Here is an 18,233-nt window from a genome sequence, read left to right as displayed (position 1 = left end):
AAGCACCATCTATGTGTACTACTGACAAAGATGTCAAAAGTATTGACATTCATTATTAAAAAGACTTCTATAGAAACTTTTTACTTAAACAAGAGTACTGGTTTTAAAAATACAAAAATATAAAAGTAAAAGTAATGTAAGGAAACAAATGCCAAAAGTTTAGGCCACGCCAGAGGGGCCTATAGTGCACTACCCTATCTCCTCAAAAAAAATCTTCATACTAGGCTACATTCGTCTGCTGTGTCCTTGCTGGAGTGCAACATGTCATGTGCAGGTGCGATGGTTTGCTTACAAACCAATAGGGTGCTAGAATGGTAGAAGTCGCAATAAAAAAAGAGTAGCGGGGCTATTTTTTAAATGTAAGGAGTAGAAAGTACAGATAATTGCGTGACAATGTGAGTAGATGTAAAAAGTCAGCTGAAAAATAATTACTCCAGTAAAGTATAGATAACCAACATTTCTACATCTTATAAGTGAGGCCAGAATTGGGACAAGACTTGTTTGCTGTCAATCCTAGCCATCTAAAAATATACACTTGCCAAGGACTTTAATAGAAACACATTGCAGGCTGGTTTGAGTATTTATATTGTGTGTATGTATTTCAACTGTTGAACCTTAAGGTGAATGGGCTACAATGCCCAAAGACCATGTCAGGTTCAGTTTCTGTCAGCCAAGAACACAAAGCTGAGGCTGCAGTGGGCACAGGCTCACGTCAACTGGACAGTGAAAGACTGGAAAAACGTGCCCTTGTCTAATGAATCTCGATTTCTCTTACGACACACAGATAGTCCCTTGAGAATTTGCTACTAACAGCTGTCTTCTGACTGTCTTCAAAATCATAATTAAACCTTACTACAGTATTTTGCACCTTACTGCAGTGTTTTGCACCTGTAATAGCTGCAGTGCCCGCCCAAAAATACGTGGTGCGCTCTGGCTCAAATAGAAAAGTGACTGAATGTCATTTCACGTTCTTGACACACGATGGCGACATTGGATTTTCTAACAGCTTCGCTTGTGCGCGTCCAATCACCATCACGCTGCGTCGCAAAATCTCCAAATTTCTCACCAGTCACAGTGAGGGTTTTATTATTTAAGAAATAGGAAAACAGCGTCAAGTTGTAGTCAGATTATTTTATTGTTTATTCTTCAACACATCGAATAAGAGAGAGCGCAATCAGTGGAAATACTTAAGGGAGGTCGTATTTGTATAATTTTACCACATACTGAAAAATCCAGCTGTGAATCAATTTATGAACAGTTAATGATTCTGTTAGTGCGGTTAGTACTGACCAAATTACACTAAAGCATACTGTCGGTTAGTCTTTATTGCTGTTGCTCACAACATGATTGATCAGCACAAACAAGATTTTTAATCATTTATTTAGTCTTAGCTTATGTCTTAGAGCTTTACATGCGGAAGTTTCACGACAGACAACGCAGGCAAACGGAGGAATGTAAAATACTGGACTTCCGGTTGAGTGGCGTTTTAAAATATGCCTTTTCTAGACGATTTGTTCGCTTAAAAGAAATTATCATAAAATAATAATGGATTCAAATAAACATATAATAATAATAATAATAATAATAATAATAACACAATAACAATACGTATTATTGTTACGTGTATTGTTTTATTATTATCATCATTATTATTATTATGATTATTATTATTATTGTTATGTGTTTTATTATTAGCCTTTTATTATGACAAATGTGTGTCATCATCATATTTGGACCGACAGCTCTAAATAGTGCTGTGAAAGCAATAGTGGAATTTTTGGTGCTGTATAGAACCGTTTTTTTACGGAATTTTAAAAAGAAGATTTAAAGAACCATGTACAGCAGGTACTCGTTTATGGTGATTAAGGATTTAAGCTGTCAAAAGCATCTGTATCTAAATTTAACTATTATCCTCCAAAAAAATAAATAAATAAAAACTCACAAGAACCCGCCTTTTTAAGTGTGTAATGCTTGATTTCACCTTCTCCCCCTGTTGAGTGTATTTACTTTGTAATATATAATGTGCTGTTATCTTGCCCTTTTTGCGCTGTTCGCTCAGAAAGTTACTGTTCTGGGAGTTTGTTTCCCAAACCCCCCCTTAGCACAAAGGAGTAAAGCACATTAGCAGATTATTGTTAAAGCCTATCGCGAGCATCGCATTAAGCGCTCTGCTTGTCATTTAAGATGGTGTTAATATTTTAAAGTTTTGGGGGTCTGTACTCCCCCCTTCTAACATGTAGCTTGCTGTGCTAACGGGACTGTGGTCGTTTTGTAGTCTTCCTCAGAGTGTGAAAGTCAGTGGAGCTAGGATCGGGGCCTGTGAACACTGAACAGCTACAGCTAGCTGCATGAATGACGCTTCCCGTCTAAGTGGGCTCGTGTGTGTGTGAGAGAGAGAAGCCTCGCGTGGACTTTGTGCGCGTGTATGACATCATCAACAACATAAATGTAAGTTCTCCGTAAACTAGAGACAAACTGAATAAGGTGTTTGACAAAAACAGTCTGAGCAGCATATTGAATGCTAAATAGAGGCTATAAAATATTTGCATATTAATACGCAAATGTTGCTCATATGTCGAGGTCTCTTCTGGTCACTAATGGTCAGTCTCCCCGAAAGTCAGCGAAACAGTGCTTCATATTTGATGACCAGGACATCATTTACGTTTTCATTGTGGCCATCTTAATTGGAGATTTCATTCAGGCTTAGTCATTTTAGCCAAATCTAAACAGGTCATTGATGCATTTAAACGTATTGTCTAACAACAACCCCTTTATTTATGTTGCACTTACATAATAAACCACGAGAGCGTTTCTTGTGTATTCTTTAATTCATTTCATAATTTATTTCTATGATGTCGACTGCAATGGCTCCGAATCTGTAATGCCTGCTGCCACTGTAACCTCTTCAATGCTTTATGCTGTAAAATATTATAAATAATGTGCTGCTGCAATAAATGTCCAGGCTCAAATCTCAGGGTCCTGTGAAACGTTTTCAACAGTGCTACACTATCTTCCAGTTCGTAGACATAAAATAATAATACAATATTAAAATAACCTCTTGTTAGTGAGTAAGTTACTTGTGTATAATAGAAAATAAGCTAAGTGGGTAACTGTAAACCCCAGTACAGCAGTATATTTTCTTGATCTGTGTGGTGTGTTTAATGCCTTAGTTATGACTGTTGGGCTCCAGGTTTGAGGTAAAAACAAATCCATTCATAGAAGCCTATCCAGTTTATGGATAATCAGCAGTGAAATTGAGACATCGAGAAAGAACTACACTTTTTGTATGTGTCACTCATCTACTCAAAGCACGACTGTGAGCCTGACCACCGTAGTAAAACCTGACCGTTATGTGAAGCGACAAGCAGCCAGAGAGGAGGATAAACACAACAGTGTTTTAAAAAACTCCCTTTTCAGTCTTTTACCTCCTTAACTCCATTTATCACTGAAGCAGTGAATCACTGAAGTGAAGGTAAACAGGCGGTGGGTTTCAGTGCTACCACGCACCTCGGCAGTCTCCTTCTCCGGCGCGTGGCCACTTCTGACAGACTTCTACCTCAGAGCTGCGTGAAAGGGAGGGGCTTGAATGTGTAATTAGGCGTTCAGCGTTGTGAATCGTCGGGATTTATCTGTGGGCGTGGACTAGCGGTTCCTGCCCCACGGTCCCGCCCTCCAGCCTTTGGGGTTAGTGTGCTCATGTTTGGCTCGCAGAGACAGTCAGAGTGGAATCCTTAGGGAAGGGACACAAATCACTTCATTTTTAACCGGAGGGGCGACTCGGAATCTGCCGCGATCAGGGAGCCCCCCTTTCGGTTTTTCATTTCTGTATCACTTCGTTTCTCCTGCCTTGTTGTACAGAGAAGGATCTGTGGAGGGCAAGCAGGAGGGAAGGGAAGCGAAGAGGTAAAAACTTCTCGGAGGATGATGACGACGACGTTTGATAGCAGCGCGGACTGTGAGCATCTATATTCCCTTAACTAAACACGAGAGAAAGGAGAGAAAAACTCGCTCCGGCTCTAAAGCTCCAGACGCTCCAGGGTTTCGTTTGCAGTTTCCTCGAAAATCTACGCCGGTCGTCCTGGTGACACTTGGATTTGGACCTCGCTGTTTGTGGACTTGTTGCCTCGTTTTTTCAGCCCTCTCTCTGTCTCCTTCTCTCTCGATCCACGCGGTAACCCGGGACGCCCGAGAGCACGCGCGCACTGACTGGGGCACGTGCGTCTGTGTGTGTGCGTGCCCGCGCGCCTGCGTGTGTGTGCAAGTGAAGTGGAGAGCGTGCTTTCATGTTCGCCGTTCAGGAGAGCGTACAGCGGAGTGCGAGCGTGTTAAAAGAGGAGCCGCTCGGCATGAACGCGGCGGCGGTGAGGTCCTGGATGCAGGGCGCCGGAGTGCTGGACGCGAGCACCGCCGCACAGAGGTAACTCGCACACAGACACACACCAACAATTCTCTTTCTGTCGCACACACGCAGAGGGAGATCTGCCCTGTGCTTTGCACTACACAGGGCTGTAACTAACTCTGTAGCTCACCACTGTACTCTTAGCCAGTATTACTACTAATAACACATTTTTACATTCAACAATAATAACATTTAGTTTTGTAATAGCAAAATTACTACTAATAATAACAAATAGACTAACTGCATTATTGTTGAATAGAGTTAAGAACTACAATGACTGCAACAACAATGTCAAGATGAACAAAATAATATTATTAATAATATGACATCGTTGATATTATAATAATAACAATTATTATTAATAATAACAACAACAACAATATTAATAATAAACCATAATAAACAATATCAGTATTGCTATTATTATGGCACTGTTGCTATTAATATTTTTTATTTAGGATGTTGTTACTGTTATTGTACTTTAAAATACTGCTATTATTATTATTTTGTATTGTATTCATTCCTGTTGCTCTTTAAGCGTAAATTCCAAACAGTTTATTTAGATAATACATTTTCATAAAGTACACATTTCTTCCTGTAACCCCGGCCCCGGTCCACTTCCCTTGCACTGTGTGTGTGTGTCCGCAGCGGGCTTGCTCTGGCTCGAGCGCACTTTGAGAAGCAGCCGCCCTCCAACTTGCGCAAATCCAACTTCTTCCACTTCGTTCTGGCGCTTTACGACCGACAGGGTCAGCCGGTAGAGATCGAGAGGACCTCGTTCATTGGATTCGTGGAGAAAGAAAAGGTTGGTTCAGAGCCCTTCCTCTTCCCGTTCTTACACATTACAAAATCATGTTTTAGCCATAAAGTAATCTGTAAATGACTGTGGAGAACAATTTAAACGGAAATCATTTATGCACATATTTATGCATGTTTTTTTTTTTATAAAGGATTGTTCTTGCCTGTGTAATTATTTAGTGCATCGTTAACTACAGTGTGTACTTTTAACGTCAGCTTAGATTTAGTACAACATTTTAAAAATAAAATTGCTGCACAAAACTCTCTTGTACTTACTTTTAATTCAATTTCTATACATTTCACTTTGCAGGTCATTTAGGTTCTTACATGTAATGTCGCAAGTTGTAGTTGGTTTACTTCATTCACAGCATTGACGTTAATTATAGTTATTAAGGTGAAGCAGAATTGTTGGATAAAATTGGCAAAATTATTTTTTTGAGAAAGAAGAAGAAGAAATAATTTGCATTTTTGCTCAGTAATATTAGGAAACGCTTAACAGTGAATGTCAGTAATTACTGTTTCCGCTTAAGGCATAACGAAGTGACTGAGAGAATAAAATCATTCTTTGGCTCTTTTTACTTCACATTAAGTGCGTTTACTGTTTAACTCTGCAAACACTGCGATGTCTTCGCTTTTCAAAGGGGTGTTATTTTCATGACTGCTGTGTTCTGATGCGCTTTTGCTCCGCTGTTTTTCCGCCCAGGAGACCACTGGAGAAAAGACCAACAATGGAATACATTACAGACTGCAGCTCCTCTACAGTAACGGTAGGGCAGCGTTCAGGCCTGTTCTTTGACTTCACGCACAAACTTCCTCACCACAATCGCATTTAGCTCTCAACTAAGGAAAATACATTAAGAAATACATAGAAACAGCTCCGGAAAGCAGGTTGTCAGATAATCTCTTACACGAAGATTGGCGTTTCATTTAGTCATTTAAAACAGCGATTAGCATCGTTTAAGTGGCTGGTCTGTAAACAATTACGCTGAACTCATGATTGACTTATCAACGTTAAACGCTGTATTGAAGCAATTCCAGTGCGTTAACAGTCTTATAAAGCTCCACTAGGCTCTGTGCAAAATTATCTGAATGATCATTTTAGTATTCATAACTCGCTTTTTGTTTAAATGATTTTAAATCGATTAGCGTATTTGTTTAACACATCTAGCTATTATTGGTCTCCACACTGCTCCTGAGAGACTAATCAGAAATGGGCTAAATTTAGCTTTATTTGCTACAGGCCCTACATGACCGGTATACTTCTGTAACACGATTTTAACGCGTCGAAATGGAGCATTGAGTGCGACACGCAGTGTGTTTCAACGTGTGGTAATTTTATGGACAATTTACTTAATCCTGCTTGTTAGAGGAACTCTTAGGACGAGCCCTGGAGCAGTGGTGTTTACTTCAGGGATCATTTAGTAGAAGCGTGTAGCTTTGTGTAGCTACCAGGTCAACTCAGTTTAACATTTGCACCTTGGCTGAATGGACATCACGTTACATCAGTGCATCCCAGCTCAGTGCTCGCGGTGAGCATTAGTTCAGTAAATGTGTCTGATATTAAAAATGTCGATTATCGGTTACTGACGTGCAACATAGTAGAATAGGGATTTGCTTATTTATTCACTTAGTTGTTTATTCATTATTTTATTTAGTGCGGTGTATGACTTGTATATTCAGTCACAGAAATCAGATGAATTGTATATATATTTTTTGCCTTAGGCGATTACCTAAGGCAAAAAATACTACTTTTTTTGGAATTACACGTATCACAAACGGAGCTCATCAAACGAATGTTAGCTATAATGTTAAAGCCTCTCCAACGACCCACCAGCCTCTCTCTGTGTTACAGGCATTAGGACAGAACAGGACTTCTATGTGCGACTCATCGACTCCATGACTAAACAGGTAAGGCCTTCTATCGTGGCAGTATCTCCACACTGCATTTGAGTGTCACAACTAGCGCGCGCGTGCGTGCGTGCGTGTGTGTGTGTGTGTGTGTGTGTGTGTGTGTGTGTGTGTGTGTGTGTGCCGCGCATGCGCACATGGCATCCTGTGCAGGGTTCCCGCAGACTCCGCGTCGAACTGGTACACCCCTGTGGTGGTTTTTAAATATGTGGAAATTCTTATTTCGTGCCACTAGTTTTAAGCCCTCTGCTCAGTTATGCTTTTAGAATTACAACAGAATGTGTGTTATAAGACGAAGACGTAGTGTATAAGGTGTTTGGATTTCAGGTTTTAAAACACCTTCAACACCAAGTTGCATCTTTTTCCCTTTTAGTATTATGAACATAACAAGGACATAGATTTGTGTAGAAACATCACATAATTCTGTTATACTCATTCAGCACCACACGCAGAATGTATAGAATGGCCAACCTGTGTCTATATATGTATACTATCTGGATGACAGCAGCAGTGTCGTTAGAAACTGATCAGTTGTGCATGACAACAGATGGATTGCAGTCTAAAGTGGTCAGTGGTCCTTAAGTGTCCTGGTCCCTTTGTGTAATACCCTCACTTTAACATAGAAATGGCCTGTTAATTAAGATCAGGTGTGTTTGAGCTGGGAAAGCATCCAGGACCAGGGTTGGGAGCCACTGACGCTAGGTGAACGGTTATATAGTGGTATAAGAAAGAGGACTTATAGCAAATATAATGTTTCATCTTAAGGAGCTTGCTTGTGTTTGATTGTGGACTATAGGAACATACGTGGGAGGCTTCAGTCCTTAACACCTTGTTCTCTATGCATTTCTAGTAAGCCAGCATGGCTAGCTTTGACTGTATGTTGTTTATCTAAATGCTGACATTGGTTCTTTAGATCAATATTGCATAGATTATCTCTGATGGTTCATATTCAGTGGGTAAGGATGCAGTAGTAGTAGAGAATTTCAAAATTCTGATTAGAATCATTTTTGGTGTATTGGTGTTCATTGTAGTATGATTTGGGACACTGGTCGTCCTACACTATAAAGTCTTAGCACTTTAGCACTAACATACCTGCTGGCGTCGCTTCCCCCTCTCTCTCTTTCCGTCGTGCGTCATGGGGTATATCAAAGCGCATTAGTCCCTGGTAGCTGCCACTCTGACAGCGCTTGTCTGCCAGTGCTGGGAAGCGCTGTTGTTTCCTAACTATCTGTTTTGCCGCACGTCGTGGGAGGACATGGCACTTTTGTGCACTGTGTCGCATGCGCTCCCCTTGTTTATCAGTGTCAAGTTGGGAAAAAAATATATAATAATCACTGTCGCCTTTGCTTCTTCCTCTACCTTTTGTAGTTGTCTGCTGGCACAATGCAGAATATATTTAGCACTTGTATTCATTATTTTTCCCCCACCTAATGGAATGGGTGTAATAGAAGTCACTTGTAATAAGATTGCCATCCGCTTTGTTGCCACATTGTCTGGAAGAAAGTTCAGGATCGCAAAGGAAACGCTGCTTAAGACATGAATCGATTGGAATTCACCGTGATGTACTCTTCCTTGTGTGTTCCTCTCTCAGGTAGAAGAGTGGGTGAAAAAGTCGTTTTTTCTTCTCCACAGAGGTGCTACTCAGTATCACATATACCTGGATTTACTACTGCTTGTGGTAGATTTACTACACACAAGAAGCAGACACTTAGCTTGGTCGGCATGTGGCTTTGATTTGGAGTTCCATTTTGAGTTCTCAGATGTGATGACTCATAGCTCATAGGCAGTCGAATTTGTTGAAGGCTGACCAGGTGACCAAGTTTCAATTACAGGTGTGTCTTATAGTGTTGGTGATTGTCTCTCCCTCACTGTGGTCCAGAAGCTGATGAAACATTGAGGACGTTTTGAAGGGTTGCGCTGGTCATTATCTGTCTCATTGTCTGGCTGAGTAATCAGTTAAATTACCATTGGGTTTAGTCACAAAGAGCTGTGGTTTGGAGCTGTTGTCGTGATGCAAAAAAGTGGGATTTGTCACACGCATACTCAGTGCATTGCGAACACCACTTTTGAAAATCTTTGTTTCTTTTCAACCAAGTAAAATAAAAAAAATGTACTTGACTATAGGTATATTCATGGCACTCGGCTTCATGTTCATCAAAGTCCCTTTCTTGAAGAATATGTGCACATAAATAATAATTGTTATTGACAAATCGTTGTTAAAAACACAATGAAGATCTTTTGGATTGCATGGGTATAAAACATGTAGGCATCAATATTATTGTTAAATTGGTAGTGTCACACATTGTCGTAAACATGTTTTGTTTTTTTATATATTTAATAAATGTGTTCAGTAGTTTTAAAAGCTTGGTGGCCCAGAACAATTGACTGTCACTGATTGTTGAAGTCATGGTGTTTGTCTCATTGCTAGCATGACTACACTGCTACAGCTATATATAAAATCCCTGCCGGCTCTATGTTCACCTTCTAATATAAAACAAGCCAGTTATTTTAGGGAACAGCTCCAAATATTCAGTTCTTGTACTTGTTTGTCATAAATACAACTAAATCCTCTAGAACAGCACTACAGCAGCAGTATGTGCCATTGCAAGCTCCATGTACTTGACGCGCTGACAAATTAGAGCTGATTTTGATGAAGTTTTCTCCATCAGGACTGTCACACTGGTTCCACACTGATATTTTGCAATGAAGATAATTCATTATGACTGGTATGAGATGTTCTAGTGCTGGTAGTTAGCTATCAACATTATATACAGCGTATTAATGTAAATGAAGTAGGTATGCACCTGTATTGGAATTTTGGAACAGGGCCAATTTATGGGCCATCTACGTGTCTGCTGATGCCAGTGCCCAGTGATGGTATATTTTGTCAGACTGTAACAGTGTCCTGTTTTCATTTTGTCCCATTTGAACAAATTCCAGCAAGGAAGTTTTTTCTATGGTTTTGAATAAACAAGAGCACACAGTGTCACTGTTGCAAAGCATCATTCCAATTTGTACTGTTCTGTGTGCTCTGTTCAACAAAGTGCAGTAAATGTGTCATTAAATGTTGGTTATTATATCAATCAGATCTAAACTGTCTGGTCTGATGCCGACATGATTATGATATCATCGTTCATTCCTAGAAATAACAATAGTAAGTGTGGGCAAAAGAGAGCCGGGTACACTTGGCTGATGATGAAGAAAGGACAGAGGAATGAGAAAGGAGGAGAGGGTTAGAGTCTCTTGGGCTGAGTGTGTGATTAGCGACTCTGCACAGATCAGCGCTGTGCCACCCCTGTGCCATTATTTCATTCTTCCTTCATCCCACTCTCATTTTTTCATATTTTTCTCCCTGCTGTCTCTCAGCTCCAGTAACACACCTCCCTGATTTTCTGCCTATCCTCACAGCTTCTCCATCCTCATCTTTATATCTTCATATTTTTATCTTTTTCTCCCACCCTCTTATGTTATTCATTCTGACAACCCCCCACATCTACCTTCCCTTACCTCTCGTTTAAGCTTTTCCTCTATGCTGTGCGGAGCTCACTCATCCCCTCTCCTTTCCCCATCTGTCTGTATCTCTCTCCCCTGGATTATTTCACCATTTCCTGGTTTCTTAGGCTTGATGCCTGTGTATTTCATGTGGGGTGTGGTGGGATAGTTGATTATATGAGTGTGTGTGCATGTGTGTGTGTGTGCACTTTGGAAGAAAGGGGAAATCGCGGCACTTCTTTAAAAGTCAAACACAAGCCTGGGAAGAAAGGCGGCGGTGTTGGCACGCTAACAGATGATGCTAACCATGTAGGAAGTGTGTTTCCGCGTATTTATAGGCCCTTGTTTACACGTCTGCGATTTCAGGCATGACATCAAAGTCGCCGAGGAAGAACACCGGATAGAATATGAAAAGTGTGCTCGGCAAGATGAAATATGTATTAAACATTACATGTTTCTAAACGTGCCCCCTGCATACTTTGGCATGGACTTTATATGGCCCTGAATAGCACACTTCTGCCATTAAAAATCCATTTTTTAGAGGGCAACATTATTTCTTTGCTTTTCTTTACTGGATGTGACCGAATGAAAGGAGAGAATGTAGCCCTTTGTTTACAAGCTCGTTAGGCTGCCTTGTAGATGAAGGAGACCAGTAAAGGTTAAGTATTTAAAAGTTTCAAGGATGATGCTAACTAAACTACTGACCAATTAATTAACGTTCTCTTGAAAACACTTTTGGGGGTTTTGGCTTGACCTTTATTTGTGAATGCTAATAACTCATCCTGAGATATTACAGTGCAAGAGTATTGGCGTCATTTGCGTAAATGATAATAGGATCTCGAGGTATATTTAATTTCAGCTTAGATATTCAGGAGAAAGCTTGACATAAGATTAAGATAAGATAGAGGTTTGTCCCCATAAAGAATGCAGTGCAAGCCTGGGACGTGCTAAGATAGATACATATGGTGCATAAGTGTAGAGAGGCTGGTAGACAGTGATATATTCTGCACGCTTTTAGAAGACCTTGGCCCGCATTCTCTCAAAGTGAAAGAAAAGCAACTGAATGAATCCTGTGAGCTTGCCAGCTACAGCAGCGGCTGCAGCGCTATCGCTTTCAGTGCCTTTGTGTGGTGTAAAGTACACCTGAAAGACATCAAACAATGTATCAATTGTACACTATTGTAAGCCAACATATCAACTGACAAGTAGGACGATCCTACCCTACAGTGCCTCCATTTAAATAGACTTACATAGTCTAGCGTCATTGTTTTTTAGCAGTGTTCTTGTTTATGAAAGCTGAACTTTCTTTCGTTAACCTCATTGACAATACATTCAAGGTTCCTTTCAACTTATTAAAATCTGTCTCCATAGGAAAATGGATATGCATATGGAACTGGAGATTTCTGTGTGTATCAGTAAATAAAAGCAGGCGCCTACTTTGTTGTTGGATGCACTGAGCTATAATAGAGCTGAGAGCTGTTTTGGTGGCACAAGATGTACACAATATTAGGCAGGTGGTTTTAACATTATGGTTGATCGTTATATATGCATGTACCATATAAATGTTTAAAATTGTCATTTATTCTATGCACCTTCAGCTTTATGTTGCAAATCAATATGAATGCAACACCAGCACTTAGAAGTCAGGGAACCATTAGATTAAAATGCAGAAATAGACACTTAAACAGTAAAGGTTTAAACACTTTAGTAGCAGGTTCTTCAAAGCTCTGCAAAAGCAGACAGTTTACATGGGAGCCAGGTTATGTGGAAATTGGACAGATTTGCAGCCAATCTGCACGCTTTTAAATGAGACGCATGAGTCCTAGCAAGGTGACGTGGTTGGCATTGTCAAGCGAGGCACTGGTTGGAATGGCATGCCATGCTCGATATTCAGCTTTGGAGGGGTGTTTTTTGTGGGTGGGGGGTGATGGGGGATGAGAAGCTTTGCCAGCCTGGCAGAGACACGTTTTTCTGCTGCTAAGGGGTGAGAGCAAAGCCATGAAGATTCAGGAGAAAATTGGTGGGGGGGGGTTGGGGGGGCATGCCAGATGGCGTCTCCATGCTCCAGTCTGGCATCCCAACTGCTCGCCCCCACAGCCACCTCCTTCAGCCCTACTGCCCACCTTCCATGCTCTCCCCCACCACCCCCCTGCCCACCACACCCCAGCAATTGTTTGGCACGTTACATGCTAGGGTAGGTAGGACGCCAACGAGCACACAGGCTAATACTCTTCCTACTCAGCTTCCTTCACACTTTCAACATCTGAGGAGAAAAAGCCTAGAGTAAAAAGAGAAAATATGAGAAAGAGACACATGTGACACAGAGAGAATGGAGACAGAAAGATGTGTGCTTTCTATTTTTTACTTAAAGGCTGGGTAGTATGAGTCATGAATTTTTAAGGCCTGAGAGTGAAGGGTGGAGTTCCAGTGACGCGCAGACAGAAAAAAAGATGACATTTCCACTCAAAATGTTGTGTTGTTGCTTTAGAAGGCATCTCATGGCTTAAAACAGGCCTAGGTTCGTGTGGGAAAGGCATGTCTTGGTTTTTATTAGCAGATATTCTGTTATAATTTAGATGTATAATTGGTGCCCTAGACCAAGTTTCAAGCTGACTCTTCCCAACAGATTCATCCCTTTATCTCCACCTACAACAGGTGTTCTTCAGCTTCCCGTTCCTTTGACAACATCTAGAGTTTATCTAACGTCAAAATTTTTGCATACTGTTAAAGAAGCAGTTCAATTGGACACGCTCTTGCGTCTTTTGAAATTTGCTTTTTTAGTTTTGTTGTTGTTAAGAGATCTCAAATAGACCCACTTATGTGGTGTCCGACACTATACAACATACTGTTAGCTATCAGATTTCAGGCTTCATGATGGTTGCTAAATATCATGTCATTTTGTTCACACCAAACCACTCTGAATTGCTGACACCTCAAGGGTTGACTTATTCAGAAATGTTAAAACCCCTTTAATGCCAGGTCTTCCCACTCTGTAGCTGAATAGAGCCTCTGGATGACCAGTGGCACTGGTACGGACCTACGGGGTTCCCACGACACATGGCGCTATTCATTAAATGTGGTGCTGGCCACAGGCCGTAAAAAGCTTAAATCTCTCAAGCGGTGTGTGTTTGTGTGTTTTTTCAAGTGCAGTTCACTTTCTTAAATTCCGAACTGTACAGGAACAAGAGAAGAATGAGTAGGGTGGGAAAAAATCTTTGCGACTGCAGAATTGCACTTGAGACTGTAGGAGATGGTGGCATTGCAGACCTGCATGTTTATTATAAAGAGTTTTTTTTACTGTCCAGGATTGAGCAACGTGGAGTCATAAAGAAGGAGATGCTGTTTTTGTTGATCTCCCTTACATGAAAAAGGCTTCATCACATGCTCATTGTCAAACTGTTCTACAGAAAATAAACTCTGTAACTCTAACCTCTCTTTTCTCTTCTGCAAGGCCATCATCTATGAAGGTCAGGACAAGAACCCTGAGATGTGTCGCGTGCTACTGACTCATGAAATCATGTGCAGGTAAGGTAGTGGGTGGTTTTTACATTAAAATGTAGGCCAGAGGTCTGGTCGAGGAGGGCCTAAGTCCAGCAAAAGTTCCTTGTTCAAACACATCTACTAAAAAGCTGCTAATTAACTGATGAAATGAATTAGCCGTGTTAGAGCAGGGAATGTGCTGAACACTAGCCCTCCTGAACTACATCTGGTGATCCTTGATACAGATTCTTGCGTTGGCCTTGCAGTAGACTGTTTTGTACAGCACTACTTTAGTTAATTCACTTTTGCCTTTTTGGGTTATTTCAGACATTTAATAAATGAGAACAGGCCATTGTTCATTGCCTAATGGCAGTTTTATGACACTTTATATTCCCAGTGCAGTGGAGGATAATACATGTACATTCATTTAGTTATTTTCTCCCTCTAAATGATATCCCCCTATGTTCAATGACTACGGTGGTCTCAGTAGAATTTATCAATAAAGTCTTGTTGTTAAAGCCTGATAACTTCACACTGACGCTAACCAGGTCAGCCTTATAAACCTCTAGTGGATGAGGGAGCAATAAGAAAACAAGGTAAAAGATGAGCTTTGCTAACAACTGTTCTATCTTTAATTAACATCTGAAGATGAATTTTGCATAAAAGTAGGTTGTGTAGATCGACTTTCACCTATTTTTAGCGGTATTTTAACAGCGTCCCTCCTCATGAATATCACCCCGACGCCTAGTTAATTAGGGCAAGCGGAAACTCATTACTCAATTTGGATGTTTCTATGCGTCCTTAAACAAACATGCCTCCACTCCAGCACTGACTGTGAACTGTATGCCAGGTTTGAGTTAGGACAATACGTAACATGGTGAGCAGCTCCAGCTTACACAAACGTGCTCACATGACAGTGACAAACGTCTTCTACCGTGACTCTAAGCAATCTGGTGCCAACCAACTGGGCTCCCCTCCACCACTTGCAACAGCATAGCACTGATTCTCTGTGTATATGTGTGTGTGTACGTATGTTGGGGGTGTTCAAACGCACTCTCAATTATAAGCAGAAAATTAGGCTGTTCACTATTAATCAGCCCCGCTAATTGCCACACACCACCATTAGCCATATGGTGCCGTGCCAGCTTGCAATCATGGGACAGAAGTGCTTATTTCTTTCATTTGAACAAATTAAGAACGAAAAAAGAAAAAAATGACCAAAACAGTTGAGAGAATGTGCTCGCTCGAGGATGCTATTCGCAAAGCACCCCCTTATAAAGATTAAAGTTGTCATAACACAAGGCCAGTGACATAAATCAAAGCATCTGATGAAGCAAAACATACGTTGGGGGGAGGGAAGCTGCAGCCATGTTGCTATGTGGATAATTATGTGAGGTGATTTGGGTTTAATTTCTTCAAAAGCTGAATCAGGAAGGAAGTGCTGAGATTAAAGATGCCATTTCCTTTTGCAGTTCCTACGGGATGCACTGATGGTAACTGGAAAAATAGATAATAACCCCCTCCCCCCCAAAAAAAGCTGATATAAGAATGTAGTAATTAACATAATTTCTGCTTATAGCTCTGTGTATATATATGTGCGTGTGGTAGAAGGAGGTTGAGAAAAACCCACGGCTGCCTAACGATCAAATCTCCCACGGGTGCTGGCAGATTTGATTGTTAGGCAGCTACAAATCCTGTTCACTTTCACACACACATACACGCGCTTGACTCTCCCTTCTGTTCCTTTGGGAGGACACTGACCTAGTTGAAGGAGCCTCACAAAGAAATAAAGAAAGACAATTGGGTGATTTTTTTTACTGTTTGCGACAGTTCACAACACATGCCTGAACTGTATATATCTGTTATATAAATTTGATATATTTTAAAGATTTATTAACTATTTAACCCCTTGATCTCTCATCATATCTTTACCTATTATTAAAAAAAAACTGCAATGAATGATTCAATAACTACTATTAGAGGCGTAATACACACCAAATCCAATGGCCAATCAGTGCATCAGATAACCAATACAACTCTCGAAAGCTTATAGTAAAGTCATGAATGATTGATTAGGGTCCATTGACAAGGGCCTTAAAATTGTGTCGCATGCACAAATGAGGGACAAGGGGGTGTGGTAACACGAGAGAAAGAAAGAGAGAGCAAGAGAGAGTATGTTGGGAGAAGGGACAATGCCAGGGGTTTCATGTGACAGTTTCGTCCCAAGCCCCTTTCAGCGTTGCAGTACCATCTGTGCAGAGGAAATCTGAGCCCGGGGGTCTCTCCCTCTCTCTCTCTCTCTCTCTCTCTCTTTCTCTCTGTCTTTCTCTCATTTCTTGACCCTCTCTTCATTCTGCCTTTACAACCTTAACCTCCCTAATCCCCCAATTGCAACCTCGTCACCTCTTTAGCTCATAATCTAAAAGCCAACATTTGGGAGCAATGCTATAATGTTATATATAGTGTGATATAATACAAACTGTGGTACACTATATGTCTACTTTTTTGTGGACATTGCTGACACAGATGTGCAAATGCGCACACATAGATGGTATAGTCCCTGTAGAGAAGTATTGCTTATAGAATAGGACCCTCCAAAGTAGATAAACATGAACCTATTGGCATCATGGCTAATGCCAGGCCTCAGTTGGAGGGGTATAAAGCCTCCATCCAGTACTTTTGGGATGAACTGAGGACTTGGGGATGAGGTGGGGTGGTGATTATCCAGCATCCCGACCTCACTAACACACTAATACACACAAAAGAGATAACAGTCAGTATTTCCAAGAATGTTCTAATAGATAACAGGGATAGTATACAATTAAATGGATGTTACTGCAGCAAAAGTATAAAACCAATGTAATACTAATTTGTTGTGCTCCTGGAATTTTATTTATGCCCAAATTAAACCCACCTGATTCTCACCTTCTCACAGATGCTCTTGATGGTCTGATGAAGTAGATCAGGTGTTAAGTTAACACTACTGATTAAAAACTGGTCAATGTAGGGAACTGTTATCAGTAAAGAGTTAATCAGCATATGGTGTAAAATGAGGACGGGTTCCACAGATGAAGGTTCCTTCACCAGCTTCAGGTAATATAAGGACAAAAAACACTTGACCCTGCCTGCTGTCCTCATGCCACTCATTTCTATCCAGCTGTCATTAGTAGAAAAAACTGAATGAAAGATTCCTGCTCTACAGTATGCTGTTAAGTTAAATATTATGTTTAGCAGGTGATCTATTCAGGGATCTTAGTCTCCTACTCAGTGTAAATGTTGAGGTTTCTGTGTGTTTAGCAGCGTTACAACATATGCTTTTTAGGGAACCAACCAGCATATATCAAATTTGACTTATTTTTTGACATTAAAACAAACTGAAAAACATGTACTAAATTATAAATTAAATGTTAATGTTTCCATTGCAGACATAAAAAAATATATTGTTGCATTTAATAATTACTAATAAATTACTACTAAGAAACCTAAAGTTTAATGTCTTTCTTACTCTGTTCTTTTCTCCTTCAGTCGGTGTTGTGACAAAAAAAGCTGTGGGAACCGAAATGAGACCCCCTCAGACCCCGTCATCATTGATAGGTAGGAGCCCTTCTTTCCTTATTTGTCCCTGGTAAACAGGTGATTGGCTTTTGATCCTTCTTAATTCAGCTTTTCCTCTGAATTTGTGGAGGTGTATTGTCGGACTCTGGATTGATGTTTATTTTGTTGAGGACCTTCAAGCACTTATTATAGCACTGTTATATTTCTGTAAGACATGACATCGGCTTTTTGTTTAAGCTTTCTTACTCCTACCCACAATCAAGGATTTGTAATGGAGCTTTTGTTCTTATTTATTATTAAATATATTATTTCTTACATGTGATTCATTCATTAATGCCCACTCATTGTAATGCAGTGAATGACTGAGTGATTTTCTCAGCAATATTGTTGCAATTGCTGTAATCTAATTATGGCCCAGTAATGAAAACTACATTGGAAATGTTTAGAATTTTAAGACATTTGTTACTGGTAGCTAGTTTTTATAATGTGCCCATTGCCCTTACTTTTGAATAATTCTTCAGATACAGCATTTCAGAAATCACTGCCGAATGCTCTGTGTCCAGTTCTCAGTGTTAGTTTTCAGGAGAGTGCAGTAACCATG

At 40.4% G+C, this 18,233-nt stretch overlaps 1 protein-coding gene across 4 annotated transcripts in view; it reads left to right on the top strand.

Annotated features, from left to right (window-relative positions):
* Window positions 1-3,713: 3,713 nt before the first annotated feature.
* Window positions 3,714-18,233, top strand: part of ebf1b (EBF transcription factor 1b) — a 112,152-nt gene continuing 97,632 nt past the window's right edge. For all 4 annotated transcript variants that reach the window (XM_072662469.1, XM_072662467.1, XM_072662468.1 and 1 more), the window contains exons 1-6: window positions 3,714-4,417; window positions 5,048-5,204; window positions 5,901-5,964; window positions 7,050-7,105; window positions 14,049-14,122; window positions 17,603-17,671. In XM_072662469.1, coding sequence (XP_072518570.1) covers window positions 4,284-4,417; window positions 5,048-5,204; window positions 5,901-5,964; window positions 7,050-7,105; window positions 14,049-14,122; window positions 17,603-17,671 — 554 coding nt within the window. In that variant the 5' untranslated portion in view covers window positions 3,714-4,283. The remainder of the gene's footprint in view (window positions 4,418-5,047; window positions 5,205-5,900; window positions 5,965-7,049; window positions 7,106-14,048; window positions 14,123-17,602; window positions 17,672-18,233) is intronic.

The sequence above is a fragment of the Salminus brasiliensis genome, chromosome 18, assembly GCF_030463535.1.
Source record: "Salminus brasiliensis chromosome 18, fSalBra1.hap2, whole genome shotgun sequence".
Classification (NCBI taxonomy): Eukaryota; Metazoa; Chordata; class Actinopteri; order Characiformes; family Bryconidae; genus Salminus; species Salminus brasiliensis.
The sequence above is the reverse complement of the archived record's forward strand: the minus strand, read 5'-3'. Positions and strand labels throughout refer to the sequence as shown.